Source organism: Labrus mixtus, chromosome 18 (genome assembly GCF_963584025.1).
Source record: "Labrus mixtus chromosome 18, fLabMix1.1, whole genome shotgun sequence".
NCBI classification, from domain to species: Eukaryota; Metazoa; Chordata; class Actinopteri; order Labriformes; family Labridae; genus Labrus; species Labrus mixtus.
Window position 1 is genome coordinate 22,076,295 of NC_083629.1, and position 17,204 is coordinate 22,093,498.

Below are 17,204 nucleotides of genomic sequence, written 5' to 3' on the forward strand. Positions count from 1 at the left end.
CTGCTGACAATTCAATCATCCCCTTCTTCCTGTCCGTCCGTCAGTCCATCCAGCTGTCTGTCGTGCCCTGGCTGTGTTGACAGCTCCTCGGTCTCATGCCGTCGCAGTGTTCTGCTCCGTCATGGCCACTGGAGCGACGCCTGCACTCTCTCAGCCGATGGACAGGCAACCGTTCTCACACTATTTTTTTTTTTTTTCCCCTACAATTTTTCTTTCTCCTAGAAAAGTTTATTTTAGTCGTTTCCCCTCCCTTGCTTCGGCTTTCAATCTTCTCATTTTCTGTCATCTGTCTCCAACTCCATCCTCCTCTTATAGCTGACCATCGTGCTTGCTGGGAAGCTAACAGAAAGAGAGACTTGGAGACGCATAGGAAACATAAAATCCCTTTAAGGGGCTCTGCTCAGAAAGTCTGCCAACAAAACCCAAACACTCCCCCCCCCCCCCACTTCATATCCCCTGTGCTGTTCCTGCACCTAGACTCCATGCGTGCCTGTACTGACACTCCTTTCAAAAAGAAAAAAAATCCAAAAAAACGAACAGCTCACGACTCCCAAAACACGGGAGAGGAGTACAAGACGAACTAGACTGCTTCATTGGAATTATGCACTAATGCCCTACATCAATATATTTGATGCAAAAAGATTTGGAAGTAGACGTGGGCTTTCACAGAAATTGCAACGAATTTCAAGCTTTTTATCGGCGAAATCATGTTTGCGGAATCATCTGCAAATTTGTGCCGCTTCATACACGGTAACCTCTGTTTGCAAAAAAACGCCGCAGTACAGCACAGTACAGAGCCCAATCCTTACAAGTAGGTCATGGGGGGGCGGGGATGTGGGGGGGGGGGGTGCAGCCCATCTGGAGCAGTGCATTCTGAGTAGTTGACTGCAGATGAAGGGGAAGACGGCGAGAGGATGTGTGAGCGCTGTACTTAAAACGCCCTCTCCCAAAAAGACGTATCTTTTTCTTCCTCCCTTTGCTCCTTTTTTCGGTCTCATGAACCCGAGATCTGATATCTGACGGAGAAATGTCCTGCCAGCCCCGCTTCAACCTCTGCACAGGGACGGGCACAATCATGTAAAATATATCAAAGAGAAGAGGAAGTGCGTTACCTGTGCGGACTTCATCGTAAGAGGGGTTTGGTGTGAAGCCTCCAGCGTAGCCCACCTGAGTGGAGAAGACTTTTGAAAGCTTCCAGAAAAGTTTCTCCGCTCCCCAGAAACAGCCCATGCCTGCAAATAAGAGACAGCATGCAAAACACACAGATAAACACGTGCAGCATTACTGCTTCTGAGCTATTATAGCAGTCACAGAGAGGGCAAACACTTCTCCAAAATGTGTCAGTAACCACAAACTGCTAAAACAGAAATACATATTGGGCTGAATCGGATTCCAAAAATGTGTGATTGTGCAGTCTCACCAAACATGATGGTGTCCATGCCGCCTGGAAAAGGCTCTATGGTGGGATTCCCATTGACTGCATGCTTGTCTGTGAAGGGAAACAGTGTACAACAAATGTGAAATTTGATCACAACATAGTGTTCAGAAATTACAGTATGTAAGAAAAGAAGGGCCCATTAGCGGCCTCGGCTAGGCCTCATAGGTCTACAGGTCGTTACAGGCTGACCCGGGCCAGCGGATCAGAGGCAGAGGCTTCAGCACTGGAAGACATTTAAGAGATTACACGGCTTGACCGCCATTCTCTCCCTGCTGTCCTCTTCTCAATACCCACAATTAAACACAGCCACACAGTTATTTTCTGATCTCTCTTCTAAACCTACTGCACGTCTTTGAATGCGAGTGTATTAAGCACAAGGTTTGGCACCGCTAAAAGCGAACAACTGAAGACCCACACCCTGTATAACCTCAAGAACAAGCTTAATCTTCTGCTTGGTTAAGAAAAAAAAAATCCATAAGTAAAATAAACTGGAGTACTGAGAGGTGAGGAAGGGGGGTGGGGGGGTGGATGGCACTCTACTGCCAACTTAGCTGCGTGGAATTAGAGCGCTAAAAAGGAAGTGTATGTGTGTATGTGTATCCCCACAGATGTGTGAGGAGGATTAGGGTTTAAGAAGACTGAGGTGACTTAGCGTGCAAATCTCCACTAAGCAAGGCTGGTTTGTACTGCAACCACTAATATTAGTCGACAGATAAACAGGCCACAGGGCACACTAAGGGCTTAGGCACGTACCGTTAATGGATGCTTGCTCTAAGTTCGGCGTGCAAATGCTCTCTGGCTGTAAGCAAAGTGATGCGTGACACTGACGAGAATCTAAAAGAAAAATCTTAAAAGTGCTGTTCTTGTTACATTTTTGGATCGACGATTTGGAACATCGACAAAGACCTGAGTGAAAACTGTAAAAGATAATTGGACCTAATTATTGAAAATAAATAGTGCCTGGATTGAATCTTAAACATGAACGGGTGGAGAAGCTATAGAGTTGTTCCAATATGATTAACTTTATCTGTAACACACACCGTTATCGATATCAGATACCTATCAGAAGTGGTGTAGTGGTATGCCCATCCAACAAAGGATAAACTCCCTGTGTTACAATCAGTGACATGTAAACCTACTCCTGCACATTTTGTTCTTCTGAAAATGGGCCTGTAGTTTTAGCACATTGTCACTCAACTACTTTTTCTTGACTTGAGGAAGTTTTCATCACTATGAAATCCACATTAGCCAAAGAAGAGGTGCAGATTTTACAGTCAATACCGGCTCACAGACTATATTTCTATTCCTTATTCCATAGCAGTGTTTAGGGTGATGTGTCCCAAAGTAACCCGTTGATGTACTTGGATTACTTTTCTGTATAATCGAGGAACACAGCTTGTGAGTTGAAGTAATCATTTATTTAGTTACATTTTCCAATAAGCAATCTGTCTGCTAATCAGATGTATTCCCTGCTCACAAAAAAACAAGAATATCTGTTTCAGTCTTAATCCTATGATCTGGTCAGTGTGCATGTGGAGCTCAGGCTGAGATGGCGGAGAGGACAGGGCCTGCCGTTACGTCGAGGAAGTATTTACAACCAAATCAAAGCAAATTTAATTTTGAGGTGTTCACTTCATCTGTCCTTCCAACCTTCATTTATTTCATTACCAGAGAAAGCCATATTTTGTTCACGTTATTATCAGACACTTGAGGCAGGCAGCTCTTTCTTTTCTTAGGACAGCACTGGTAAAGTATGACCTGTCTGACTCCACCTCTGATTGGCTTACCTTGATATTCTTACCCAACCAACCAAGTAAGGGACCAATTAGAGATTAGAGTGGGCGGACCACGCCTTTGCCATACTATGAATTGGGTTTTTTTGCAGGATACTACTGATTGAGAGGGGGTTAGGAAATTGTTATTCACAATGAAGACTACAAAATAAAAAGGTATAAGCCGTATACCTGCGTTAAACCCTGTACTACACCACTGCCTATCGGTATCTGATACCAGTATTGGTATTGGATATCTTCTGATATGGGTATCCAATACCGGTCTGCAGGAACCAGCTAGTACGCCAATGAATACCCCAATCATACCATAATTTAACAGCTGTCAAAAACTCAACTTTTCATGTGACTATAAAAAACAAATGTGCAGCTCTTGTAAAAAAAAAAAAAGTAATGCAAGTCAAAGCTGGTAGAATGGCAACAATCAGGGTTTTTCCACCAATATATTGAAATAAATAAATGTATTCCACATGTGAAGAGGAGGAACTCAGTAGAAGCCTATAAATGGTCAGGTATTAGAATCAGTATCAGGAGTTTAAAAAAAGGTATAGACTGCTCTGTAAGAAGCAGAAGAGGCACTTGACCTGATAGCACTTGCCTTGCTGTGCAACCTCAAGAGCACTTTCTGATACAAGCTAAACTTCTTTCATTTTTGTGTGCAGTAACAGATTGCAAAAGACCCCGAAAATGTCAGCGAGGCCTCGCTGCCTTCAGGCAGTCCCTTTCTGCCCTCCTGTTGTGCGACAGTTCTGTCTTTTAGCAGCAGGTTGTTTGGCTCTGTCAGGTCATGTTCACTGGCACAGTTAGCTACAATCAGAGTGGATTTGGATCAGTGGCTGGGCTGGTTAAATATTCCACAGTGACTTAAAGTGGTATAAGGATTGAGAAAATCTTCCTTCATCGCCTGCAAAATGTGTTCTGTCTCCATCCTTTGCTAACTCTCTCACCCCTCTTGTTCTGCCTCTCTGGCCAGAGAGATAAAAAGCGGTGAAGTTGCCAAATGAAGGAGAGAAATTGAGAGAGTGAGAGGGAGACAAGTGTGCGATAGAGGAGGAGGAGGAGTGGGAGGAGAGATCAGCCTGCCAAAACAATAAAAGGAGTAAATAGCCAGTGAGAAGCAACAGATGAAGGAGAGCATAAAAGGCAGTGAAGGATTCTGCTGGCCATCAGACCACCTTGCCTTTTGGGCCCCCATTTAAAAGTGACCGATCCCTTCATCCAAGAGGGAGAAGACAGGGAAAACAAACAAGCAAACACATAAACAAAAAGAGAAGTAAAATGAAGACAGCCAAGAACACGCCGACACAGCGCTGTCCAGAGAAGCCGACTGTGAGCCAACACCCCCCCCCCCCCGCCCTCCATCTTCACTTCACACTGTACTCCTCACACCACCTTCCCATCATCCTTCACTCTCCCATACAAACATGTGCACGCCCGCCTGCACTCACTCGGACGCACAATCCCTCACACACTAACCTCTGCTGTGTGTTTTTTTCTCCACTGGAGCGGCTGGCACAGGTCCAGGTGGTGCCAGGCTGGGCTCCTTTCACTGTGCCTGAACCCCACCCCCCCCACCCCCCCCACCCCTCACTGCCATCCCAGCACCCCACACCCCATTCTGCCAGAAATACCCCACCTTAACACACACAGGCACAGAGAAAGAACTGGCTGAATACCCTCACTACGCTGCCTCACTACGCCAGCAAAAGAATGAACAGAGGACGACAAAAACACAAGCAGGGTGGTGGGTGACTGACTGAGCTTACAAAAGAAGAAAACGGGCTGAATATGGGGGAAGGAGTCATGAAAAGGATTTTTTTTTACCAACTTGGATGAGATATGGGCGTAATTTCTTTTGTGCACCTTTGTTTTTGAGGATATCTGAAAAGAACAGTACAACGGCGGCGGGGCTAAGGCGGAAAAACTTTGGTCACCTTTTGTTGCTTTTCTAGCTTGGTTGGTTGTAGGCGGCTGGACCAGAACCAAAACATCGGACCCGGCGCTTTGCCACATTGCTTGCATCCTGGGCTACCATCAATCTGTTGCATAGCGATCAAGTTTGACATGTTTCGCTTGGGTATTTGATCTTTGTTACCCTTCGATTGTATCTGTGGTCCCGTGTTTCCCACCAGCAAAGCTGAAGTCCAAGCGCTGCTGCCCCCTCGCTCAGAGGAACAGGAGAGGTACTATCCCTGGGTGCCAAAAAACTGGTAACAGAAAAGGTCGATTTCCAGGCTGCTCTGTTTATTTCCTTCCAAAAAAAAAAAATCCATTCTCTCTCTCTTCCCCTCCCCTCTCTCTCTCTTCCTCTTCCCTCCCTCTTCCTCTTTTTAGCTTCACACAGGTTGGCAGGGAGTCAGGCACGAGTCGTCGGAGGAGGCTGGAGCTTTATACCGATGCCAACTACCCTCTGCTGTATGGGAGGACGGGTAGGGGAGGAAGGAGTGGGGCAACAGAGGGGAGGGGAGGAAAGAGGCAAGGCTAATGGGCGCTGGTCCATTTTTAAGAACACTGAGAGGTAAGTATTGTCACACTTAAAAAAACATGTAAAGCCTCGTCTGCTCAGGTTTTGGAAAACTGTCTGGACTCTGAAACAACTTTGAAGCCATCCATGCATTCCATACATACTGTAACCTAGCAACGGAAACAGTTGCTATGGAGAAGGCTACCTACTATGGCCCTGGCTGCATTATCTCCTTTGAGCAAGATGGAGGCACATCCTGTTGAGGCCCCAGCAGCCTATCTACACTGCAACATATGGGAGGAAAGAAGAGGATGGGATGGACTGCAAAAGGCACAAATGAATAAAACAGGTCTTTTCTTTGACAACACTGTGAAAGAAAATGGTCCTAAAACGACCTTTTACACTATTACTCTGCAGCTACAACATCCATTTACAATCAATCCCATCATGCATTGATGCGGGGTCACTAGATCCCGTGTCTTATTTTGGGATAAAAACCAATCTACATGAAGGATATGCACGCAGACCAGAATATGAAGAGCGGATGTTTTATCACTGAAGCAAGCGTCCTTATCAGCCAACCGCAGTGTTTCCCATTCGCAAATCTCTCTTGTTTATGTAACTACTGTTTCATACTTAATTTGCATGTTTTTCCCATTCAGTCACTTACCCTTTCTTCTCCCTCTAAGCCATTTGCAAAACAAGAGGGGGGAAATCAAGGGCACCTGGGACGGCAAAGATGGGAAAACAACTGAAATAATTTCAGAAAATATATCTTCGCCGTGAACCTGCTTTGAAGAGTTATAGTCAAGCATGTAACAGAGATTGATTTCGGTCAGCTGACCTCCCCCATCCTGTTTGGAAGAAATATTGGCAGTCTATACGGCACTGACTCAAAATAATAGCCACTGTGCCCCTTGCATGTAGCAATCTGCCACTGGATCATTTTCGCCAAGGTCACAGAGTACATTATAGAGACTGAAGCGAGGGAGGGGGGACGCAGGACACCGGGACAGCTGAATAAGGAACCAGCCGCTTCTTCTGCAGAGAGGCTGGAGGGGAAGAAGAAACTTTCAAAAACTAGAGATCTTCATTGCAGAGAGGCGACAAATGTGTGTACTCACGCACACACACACACACACACACACACAGGCACACACACACACACACACACACACACACACACACACACACACACACACACACACACACACACACACACACACACACACACACACACACACACACAGGGAGTATGTGAAGAGAGTCCTTGCGATCCCTAAATTACTCATGCTTGCTGGCCCACAGCAATAAACAGTAAAATGCAAACACACACAAGAACAAGCCCGTCCCCACCTAAGCTGCACCCCACGGTGAAAGGGGAGGAACAGATTTCTGCCATGCGGTGTCTCCGAGCTGCTCCGACAGACGGAGCGGGAACTTACAACGGGGCGGAGCCTTCATGCGCATAATGCCCAGATGGGCCCCTGGACGCTGCGGCACCGCTTCCTCCTATGCACTCACACCCTGCTCCCACAATGCACTTTTTTGGGCACCTCGACTTAGTAGGTGAGGACAAGGACTGATTCAGATTGCAACATGTTTCACCTTAGACTTTCTACTACATCTAATACGAGTACTGAAGCTGCTCGTCTACAAACAAGCTGTATAAATGTAAGATAGAGGTTTGACTTGTTACTATGGATGAAGGAGATTGGACAAACTAGCACAGACATATTTTTTCAATCTCTAGACCCCGTTCCACTTCTGACAGCAGCTCTGACACACACACACAGGGTAGATGTGGGGGAGGTGGAGCGACACATTTCTTCATAAACTTCATAAATACTTAAACGTCACCAACCATTTCTACCTTCGTTCAAAGATGGAAGCTCACCGTCTTGAGCTGCCTGGGACACACAACGCTTCACCATGTGAGCTTGCTGCTGGTGTACCTCCTATAAGTAAACAATCAGCGGCTACTTTAACACACCTACATCAACTTATATGTGCCCACAGCATTAACAAGGACAGGGATGAGGTGCCGCCGATAGCGAGAATACACCCTTTTCAAACTTGTGATTGAGCGTCTTCCTCGAGGGTCGAGCCGTGGTGTCCGTGAAGGCAGCGGCGTGGCCTGTAGCCTCAATGCATTTTCACATTCAGGGGACACAGACTCTGCGTGCACAGTCGTCAGTTCTCTGACTCGTGAAGGTGATATCAGACTGACTTTTATTGTCGATAAGTCACGGAAACCAGAACGCTCAGGTCACACGACTGATATTGCACATCCTGGGATGTGACTATTGCGTATGCACACATCGCAATTGTGATGGTGAAACGATATATTGTTCAGCCCTACTTGTTACCACTATGCAAAAAGGCACTACAACCTTAAGATATTTTAAAAACCGCGGTGACCTAGATGTCTCCATTTTCCGAGAACAAGCCAGCGTTGACACTGTTTAATACTTGATCCATTCAGAAGTCCTTTTAACTTTTTCTAACGATCCCACTAAACATCCCATCAGACTTTTGATTTTACTTCAGATTTTGTAATAAACTCAACATTTCAAAAGACACCAAACAGGCTAAGAAGCATTACAGCAAATGTACCTTGGGCAGACGTCTTTCGTAAAACTAAGTATGTTGAAAGATTTCCCGCAGCGCCATGACTCATTTGGAGAGAGGCTAGCGGGTAAGAAAGGGAAGTCTGATCAAATGTTCTCCTAATAATCAATAATACTTTTGGGAGGGCTTTTTTTTTTTTTACTTTCCCACAATATACATTAACACAGACACATAGACTCTACAAAATGAAGATACACTCTTTTCTTATTTCTGTCGTCTCCTGTCAAAGAAAGCACTTAAAAAAAACAATAAACTCATGTAAAAAAATTCTGTTTTTTCCAACTTTCATTCACTTTCAATCCATGTAGTCATTGAAGCAGGGAAGGTTTCTTCAAAGGCTTTATATGTGATTTTTGGATCCAGCAGATGTCGCCCTTGAGCACCAGCATGAAACCAAAACAACTCGCGCTGCATTGTTGTGTTAGCATGCTAATGCTAGTGATCTTTATTACGCTCGTATCTTCACACTGCATGTAAATTTACCTGAAATGAGCGTGATCTAGAAACACAGTTAAGCAGTGAGTACAGTATGTTATTCTTCTTTTCTCTAGTCCCTCAATTAAACAACTTTTATTCGCGAGGGGAGGAGTCAGCCGGCCGTCCAGGCGATGTAAACAAACTGAAGATAGGACTCTGAAAACTCTGAAAACATCACAGACAGTGGGACTCGGGTGTTACACCCATTGTAGACAGTCATTAATCACAGCAGGGCTCTCAAGTTTTGAACTGAGTTCAGAGTGAGATTTTGGCTGCGGTGGCAGTTTGGGTAAAATCTGATAAAAGACACATAAATTTGTACAAATAAAACTATTTATTGACAACATTTCTTAGTGTAGGGGGGCTTAGCTGCCCTCCCTGGTGGGAGATTGTGTGTGATTATGGTTAGTGTTGTGGTTTAATCTCGAAATTAAAAAAAAATAATAATAATTTTAACGTGGCCGTAATCCTCCGTCGTAAAATCTTACATACAGCAATGCTATTTATTGATTGGCTGTTGGGTAGCTATATTTCTTGTTTAGCTGGTGCGGCAAGCTCCTTCTGAACTCTATGGGAAACACCATTGATTCTGTTCCATATAGCAAATAGCGCAGCTTGGTGGGCGTTATCCTGGAAAGAAATACAAGGTGTGGCGTGTGGCGTGTGAGCGTGTGAACAGGTTGAGACTTGAGTTATTTTCAGAGGATATACTTGATTTCTATTACATTTAAGTGTGAAAAATCACATATAAAGCCTTTAAGGTGCCAGTTCTTATAGGAAAAATTGCAGACTTAAAAGCCCCAAACATGCATTAAAATAAAGATCATCTCAAGGCTATTAGCTAAAACTTTGCCATTGGCTGTAATTGTAACATCAATGTTATATCTTAACATTACCCTACCTTTTTAAATTTCTCCCTCAGTTTCAACAATAAGGCGAATTCCTAAATAAAATATCACGAGCCCATTTCTGTCCTTATGTCCATTATTTTAACTCATTTTAAGTTGACTCTTGATGTAAAGGCGCGAAACACAGGCAACAAGGTGTCCTCCATCCCCTCCATCCCCTCCTGCGTCACCCCGGATACAACGCCCCCCCCCATGTGTGATTTTTAATTTACCTGCCACGACCATTTTCTCCTCTCTTCCTTTCAGTGCGCGGTCTCTGCTTAGAAGCTGATTGTTAGCCGCCATTGAGTCGACGACAACGAGCGACACAGACAGAAGAAGCAGAAGAAACCAAATGATGTGTTGTGCTTGTGTTTGGGAGGAGAACACCTGAGAAAGGGGCAACGTCTTCCGGGATGCCTCCATAGCGCCGCGACGTTACGTTACGTTACGCGCGGTGGAGACAGAAAGGGAGGTGGGGGTGGAGAGAGAGGAGGACGGAGGAAAACGCCATCAATATGAATATTCATCGTGCGTGGGCAACGTCGTGCACTGCATATTAACTAATCAAGGGTTAATATGACTTTGGCACAAAAAGCCTACAGTGCGCCGTGTGCGGGAACGAAATTAAATTTAAATAAATATCCACGCCGTGCTGCATGCAAATGAGCTCGCCCCAATTATCGGGCTCTCATTCTGTGGGAGTGGGAGGTGCCTTTGCTACATCAGGGCTGGAGTGTGCGATGTATGGATGGGTATGGTCTCCCTTTTGTGGTTAATTTTTCGGGCGTGTTCTGGGTTAATCCTGATGAGTAACAGCATCAGGGGTCCACTGTTCATAGCTTACGACATGACTCAAGCCCTGCATTATACGAATTAATAAGCATCTGTTAGAGAACCCCATCATGTCCCAGTGTCTCATACAATACTCACCATAAGATCATTTTTAGAACTGTATTATTTAAAGGGGTTGAAGTGTTCAGTACTTTTTTTAAACTTACTATTCACTAACTTATTTTTATAATTTTTTTAAATTAGAATTTTATTTTACTTTATTTTATTTTATTTTATTTCATTTTATTTTATTTTACTTTATTTTACTTTTTTTATTTTACTTTCTTTTTTACTTTTTTTATTTTACTTTATTTTTATTTTTATTTTTATTTTATTTTATTTTATTAGGTGCAATAGAGTGACAAAACTGGTGATACATACATAACAAATGAGGCACAACAAAAAAACAAACAGACAAGGTCAGGAAAACAACTCCAAAATACAGTAAAAAAAACAAATAAAGACAGCAAAATACTAGGACATCAATATACACACAAGACTACGACCAGCAAAACTACAAAACTATATGAAATACCTAAGAAGGGATACAAGAAGTGAAAGAAGCGATAGAGAGAAAGAGAGAAGGGGAGGGAGAGAAGGTGCTCACTAACTTATTTTTAAAACATCAGACCTATGCGGAAGACTATCCTATAGCTCTTACTGGGATCAATATTCTTTACTACAAAAGCCATTAAATTAAACTACATCCGTAAATGTAAATCTCAACCCTCGAGCTGCTGTTGTACATAAAACATTAAGTTCATCAGCGTCAACACTTGCCTTCATCTGTGCTGCTGTGAAGACTTACAGAGAGTTGCGTATTGCCGTACAAATATCTTCATGCAGGTGTCACGTCAATCATCTGGACAACTGAGAAAACACTGACTGAATGTTGATTTTGGAGGATGTGTTCCAGTCATTGAAGGCTACACGATTGTCATTCTGATAAAGATGGATAGTCAATGGACCAAAAAGCTTAAAAAAGCAAAGGTAGAGCTGAGCTGACATGATCAATGGTGATTGAAAAAACTTTCTTAGCAAGTTATTTTAATGTCCTCTAATTTTATTACACCTTCTCCAATTTGCATTTTCATGTTTAATGTTGCTTTAACCTGGATATATAGAGAGTTTAGGGGTTTGGGTTGGCCATAACGAGTCATTTTAAAAAGAAGAAACTGTGGATAACAGATCGTTTTTATGCAGAACAGTTCATAAAATAAATGGTTACCATGCAGGGTCATCATGTTGGCCTAGGCGTCCAGGATACACGCAACATGTCTGCACCTTCTGTCCAAATGTATTCCTCTTTTATTTTATCACATACTCAGGCCTGCACTCGCTGGTCACTCTCTGAAGTGATTTTTTTCTTCTGCTTTTATCACATATTTTCCGTTGCAGCCATGCAGACCAAACAGCTAAGTAACGAGGACGAGTATTTACGTTTGGTAACTTTTTTTTTTTGTGCTTGCTCTGAACCAGCCAATTTACCGGTTACAAAGAATCCAGGGCATTGTTCCTACATCCTGCAAGCCAGAATAGCATCACACCCTTACTGCAATCCTCCTCTTCCTCTCTCTCTCTCTCTCTCTCTCTCTCTCCATCTCTCTTCCTCTTTTCCTCTCTCTTATCTGCCAGGGAAATGAAGCTCAATCACCTGCGGAGGAGCTGAGGGCGGCACATGGGACTTTGCAATGCAAATGCCAGGTAATTACCCGAAAGCTAGGAGAGTGGAAGCACGCAGATGAAAATAGAGCAGGCAAGAGAGAGAGAGAGAGAGAGAGAGAGAGAGAGAGAGAGAGAGATGAACTGAACAGTGGGTTCACATGCCTGTTGATGCAGGATGATTGGGGTGTTTTGTTGGTGTGTGTGTGTGGATGTAGGAGGAAGAGGGGGGGAGGAGGGACAAAAAGGTGATGAAAAAGCAAACGCACTGGTGGGAGCCTTATACAGTAAATACAGAGAGCCCATGATGCATGTGTTAAGAGTTATCTGTGTCTGCATTTGTGATTTTGCGTGTGCATTCCTTGTAGAATAAATGATCAATACGTTGCGTGTCTGGAGAAAAGAATGACTTTTAATCAGCAGAGAATAAAAACAGTTCCTTTACATGACTGCAGCAGCCAGTTTGAGAAAAGTGTGTATGCGTGTGCACGCTGGCATGAATAAGTGTTTCCGCCTGGATGCATTTGTGTGCATGTTCCTCTGATGGGCCCATTGTGCACATGTTGGGGTGATTTTGTGTGTGTGTGTGTGTGTTGTAGCGGAGGTTTAGTGAGTCTGCCAGCTTGCAGATGTTTGATTGTGAGTGAGTGAGTGAGAGCGAATAGATGTGCAGATGTGTGTGAGTATCAAAGAGATTATGAAATGACCTGGAATTAAACACCGCAGTAGTTTTTTTTTTTTTTTCCAGAGTATCGTTGCACGATTAAGCCCTCTTGTTAGACTGAGAGGTAGCTGGAATTCAAGCTGTGTGTTTACTGTAGTTTTCTTTAACAAGCCAAAATGCTTATTTGTAATTCAATACAGGACTCTAGTGTTTGATTGTTTGTGTGTGTTTGTTTGTGGGAGATATAACCAGGCAGTATGTGTGACTCACAAGCAGTTTGCACCTTGGCTCAATTGCTACCTCTGATTAACATCTGAACAGAACAGGAGTCAGCCAACCAGAAAACTGTTTTGGCCATTTAGTGTAATTGTGGCTTTGCTAAAGTCTCACTTCGCCTAATTAGAATAATAAATCATGCCGCCTCGTTGTTTTTCAAAGGGCCCTCCATCGTCTCGCCGAAGCAGGTGGGATTGTGGGATGGTGTGAAAAAACAAAGGCTTTGATTGCTTTGGCTGAAGCTACCATCGGTTAAAAGCAGCGTGGCGCTCTCCCTGGATTCATATTCACAACTATCGTTTCATGGATGTGAGTGGGAAAATCCAACTTGACAAATTTTGATTCATACGCCGGCCCGCGCTTGACTTCACTTGACATGAATCATTTGGCTCACTGGGAAGAAGAAAAAAAAAAAAAGGAAGACAAGACTACTTTGGGTGCATTTTTCCAAGATACTTTCTTACTGCTGGGAAATTGGAAGCTTGATCCAAAAGGTAACTGGAGTTGGTTGAAGATCTTGAAGTTGCCTTTTGGATCAAGCTACATCTACTTTCTGCTGAGGTCATAGTACGTTGGACTAAGCAGACCTCACGCTCCCTCTATCTCTTATTTCACGACCTTAATGGACATGAAGTACAAAATCAATAGCAATGAACCTGTGATGAACAATTCACTAACTCTTCATTCTCTTGCAGTCTGCAGACTGGTTTCCTGATTTATCAGCAAGCTTTGTTGAGCAACTGTGAAAGATGTCCGACACATAGAGCCCAGGTGACCAGTTTCAACAACTGTCCAGAACCAGTTTCTGATGAACTCTATCTATCAACCCATCCATTCATCTGTGCTCTAGTAAAATCAGTATCTGTCCTGTACTGGAATCAAGGAAAAATTCTTGCTTTTGGTTTCGTTAAACTACTGACAAAAGGTCATTATTATTTTAGATTTTTTTAAAGGTTTATATTTGGGATTTTTTTTAATGCCTGTATTAAGAGATAGGACAGAGGGAGAGAGAGCGAGAGAGAAGGGAATGACATGAGGGAAAGGAGTCATAGGTCAGATTTGAACCCTTGCCGACAATTAGAGGACTGCAGTCTCCGGTCACGGGGGTGCGTGCACTAAACACAAGACCCATTCTCCATCAAGCAACTCTGTTCAGTTCAGTTAGGTACGGTACACATTTATTGTCGTTTCCACTGTAAAAGTCGGAAATGGTACCAAAAAAACAAAACTGATCCGTACCGTCCTACTTCTGCTGGGGTGCCAAGTGTACTGATCCAACCCTTAAGGTTGGAGCTAGACACAATGCAGTCCATTGATTGGTTGAAAGAATCTTCACTTCCCGAGCTACAGTGGTAATAAAGGACAAACAAAACACGGCATGTTTAAATATCCTGTGGATTTGGAGAGAGTCATTTGAAGGCTGTTTCTTTTTGCAGGACAACCTCGGAGATGCAGACCTTCCTAGGAATACTGTGTCACATTCTTCTTCTTTGTTGGATTTACTGGCTGTCTACACTGTGACCCGCCGCTGTGATTTAGTGATGTGTTAGGGTACGGGTTGGCTGTGGAAACGCAAGCAAGATCAGGGTAACTAAACCTGACTGCTCGATGGAAACGTAGCTCACTAAGCTACATATTTATGAACCCAATTTATTTATAATAATCTCCTCTCTGACAGAAATATTACTTTTTATTTTAAGTATAACTTTAATCTACATACACTACTAATTCCTCCTCCTCCCAGCTGCTGTAATTTTATATATTGCAAAATGATTTTCTCCAGTTTTCTGTTCTTGTCCTTGTCATTTCTCCTCTGCACGTGTTTTACATTTTGCAAAAATGTCAGGAAGAATATATCTTTACATTTCCAACGACATTCAAGGCAAACCCAAGAGGAGGACAGATTTGGATGAATCCGGGAAACCAGAGGCGATATGAACGAGAAGAGTGCAGCTATATAACCGCAGTCCACTTCCTGTCCTCTCTTCGCTCTGCGGCTCCGCCCGTGCTAAGAGAGGCTGGGCTAAGCCACTCTTGCCCTACATACAGCCTAAACAGCAGATTACTGCGTGTCCCTCTAATCCCATGCACCAGGGCATGTGGCACTGTCACCATGCACCAACCACCCAATCATCCTGCAGCCACTGTCACTGTGCCTGCTGCAACCCCCCCCCCCCCCCCCCCCCCTTCTCCCACCCCTAACATCGTCTCTGTTTTTTTGGTCAGCCATTTTGGATTTTTCTCGGTTTCATTTCTATCTGCTAAACCCATAAATTGAAATACATCATTCCACTGCTGTCTCTTCCTCTCTCTCTCTGTCTTCCCCAGCAACACCCTGTCCTGTCCTCATCCTCCCGGCCCCCCCGCAACCCCACCCCTCTCCCAGTTTTAACCTCCTCATGACCACCTGGCATGGGATAGCTTCCACCAGTCTCACAGCCTCACCTAAACCACCAGGCCTGAGATTAGGGTTAATCTGGACCTTGTGTCATCCTGTATCTATCCACCACCCCCACAGCCCCATTCTTCCCTCCCTCCCTCCCTCCCTCCCTTCCTCCTCTTTACCAAAGAGGCTTTGGTTTAAAATCCTTTATTGTGAACCCCCGCTCCCCTTGCTGTGTCTTTCTGTCTGCTGCCAACTGCAACTTTTCCTCCCCGCATCACATCCTCAGCCAATCCCAACACAGATACCGCAAGAACCTGTCCCCAAGCTATGTCGGTGAGGAGATGTGAGCAAAGGATTTCTGCATTGTCTTTTCTCTTTTTGAATAAATTTGCAATCAGACAGGCATGAACACTCTGCCTGCCTGTATGTATGTATGTGTGTGCATATTAGCGTGCAGTAATACATGGCTATACTTAGCTTAGCATGGTGTGCATGTAATGGCGTCTGCGAGCACCTTTTGTGCATGACCAGGATTGTTTGAGAGTGCTTTGTGAATTCATACAGATTCAAATAAGAGTCTGCACTATTCATCCTCCAACCCCAAACCCCCCCCCCCCCCCCCCCCCGGTGCATTAAACCAGCCGAGATCTCTTGCTCGTCTCACCCCTGAGGACACGGTGGAGGCACGGAGGCCCCGAGTTGGATGAAGAGACTCCACAATGGCGCAGGGAGCAAAGATGCGTATGGAGAATGAAGACAAAAAAAAAGGAGAGGAGATACAAAGTGCTTAAGCCCCCTTTTCATTTTTTTTTGTCTCCAGAAATAAATGACAAATTCACCCTGAAGCCAAAGTCTCCTTTTTTTCTTTTGCGAGTTGAAAAGCCAGCAAAAAGCACTTGGCAGACAGAAAGCGTTAGGTAGAGAGGCAGCCAGAGATGTAGGCCATGCACTTAAGTGTCTTATCGTAAGGGGCAGAGGAGGGAGAGACCCTTGAGTTGGAGAACCTGCACGAGTTGAACCCCTTTAATGAGAAAACGGCATGGAGGATTCGTTCAAATGATCACAAGATGCTGAGCTTGTAACGTTAATGTCAAATTCCTTGTGTAATCACGATCAGCGTGTTTGATGAGCACTGTTTAATTTGTTCCGATTACACAGATAGTCTGTTCGCTTATTAAAAAGTCTGAGTGCGTGAAACATAATGATTATTTATAGGGGCGTTCGTTCATCCCCGGAGCAGAGGTTCCTCGTGAATCCAGACACGTGATATGAACCTGATGACATTATCATATATGTAGCAGGCCTTCATGCACAGAGGGAAGAGTGAAGTTTAAAAAAAAAAAAAAAAAGGATTAGCAATATGGAATCAAAGTACCTTGATTTGGGTGTAACTGGTCGAGCAGGGGCGACTGATTAAAGGGGAGAGAGCGACAGAACATGCTGAGGAGGGAAAAAGTGGAAAGAAAGAGGGGCGAAACGGAGAATGTTCAAAGTGGTCGTGCAAAGAGTGCAAAATGTCCACAGAGAGCCAGAAAGAGAGAGCGAGCAATGTAGTTAATGGAGGTAAATTAATTGCTGTCATGTGGATTCTGATCCCAATAAATCAGGGTCAGTGTGGTCTCCGGTGCCATCTCTGGAAAGAGAGCCTAGACAGGAAATCACACTTTTTATATATATATATATATATATATAGAG

General features: G+C 44.0%; 1 protein-coding gene and 1 long non-coding RNA gene across 4 annotated transcripts in view; one reads left to right on the forward strand and one right to left on the reverse strand.

The window, feature by feature from the left end:
- msrab (methionine sulfoxide reductase Ab) overlaps positions 1-10,118 on the reverse strand; it is a 36,637-nt gene extending 26,519 nt beyond the window's left edge. The window contains exons 1-3 of one of the 3 annotated variants that reach the window (XM_061063736.1): positions 9,921-10,118; positions 1,421-1,489; positions 1,113-1,232 (exon numbers count right to left, since the gene is read on the reverse strand). In XM_061063736.1, the coding sequence (XP_060919719.1) occupies positions 1,113-1,232; positions 1,421-1,489; positions 9,921-10,113 (382 nt within the window). In that variant the 5' untranslated portion in view covers positions 10,114-10,118. Of the gene's footprint in view, positions 1-1,112; positions 1,233-1,420; positions 1,490-5,162; positions 5,395-9,701; positions 9,733-9,920 lie in introns of those variants that run through there. The other 2 variants (XM_061063738.1, XM_061063737.1) reach the window with 2 other exon arrangements.
- Positions 5,290-6,941, forward strand: LOC132993740 (uncharacterized). The gene is made up of 2 exons (XR_009676513.1): positions 5,290-5,411; positions 5,573-6,941. It is a non-coding gene; the product is annotated as an uncharacterized LOC132993740 (long non-coding RNA).
- Positions 10,119-17,204: the final 7,086 nt, after the last annotated feature.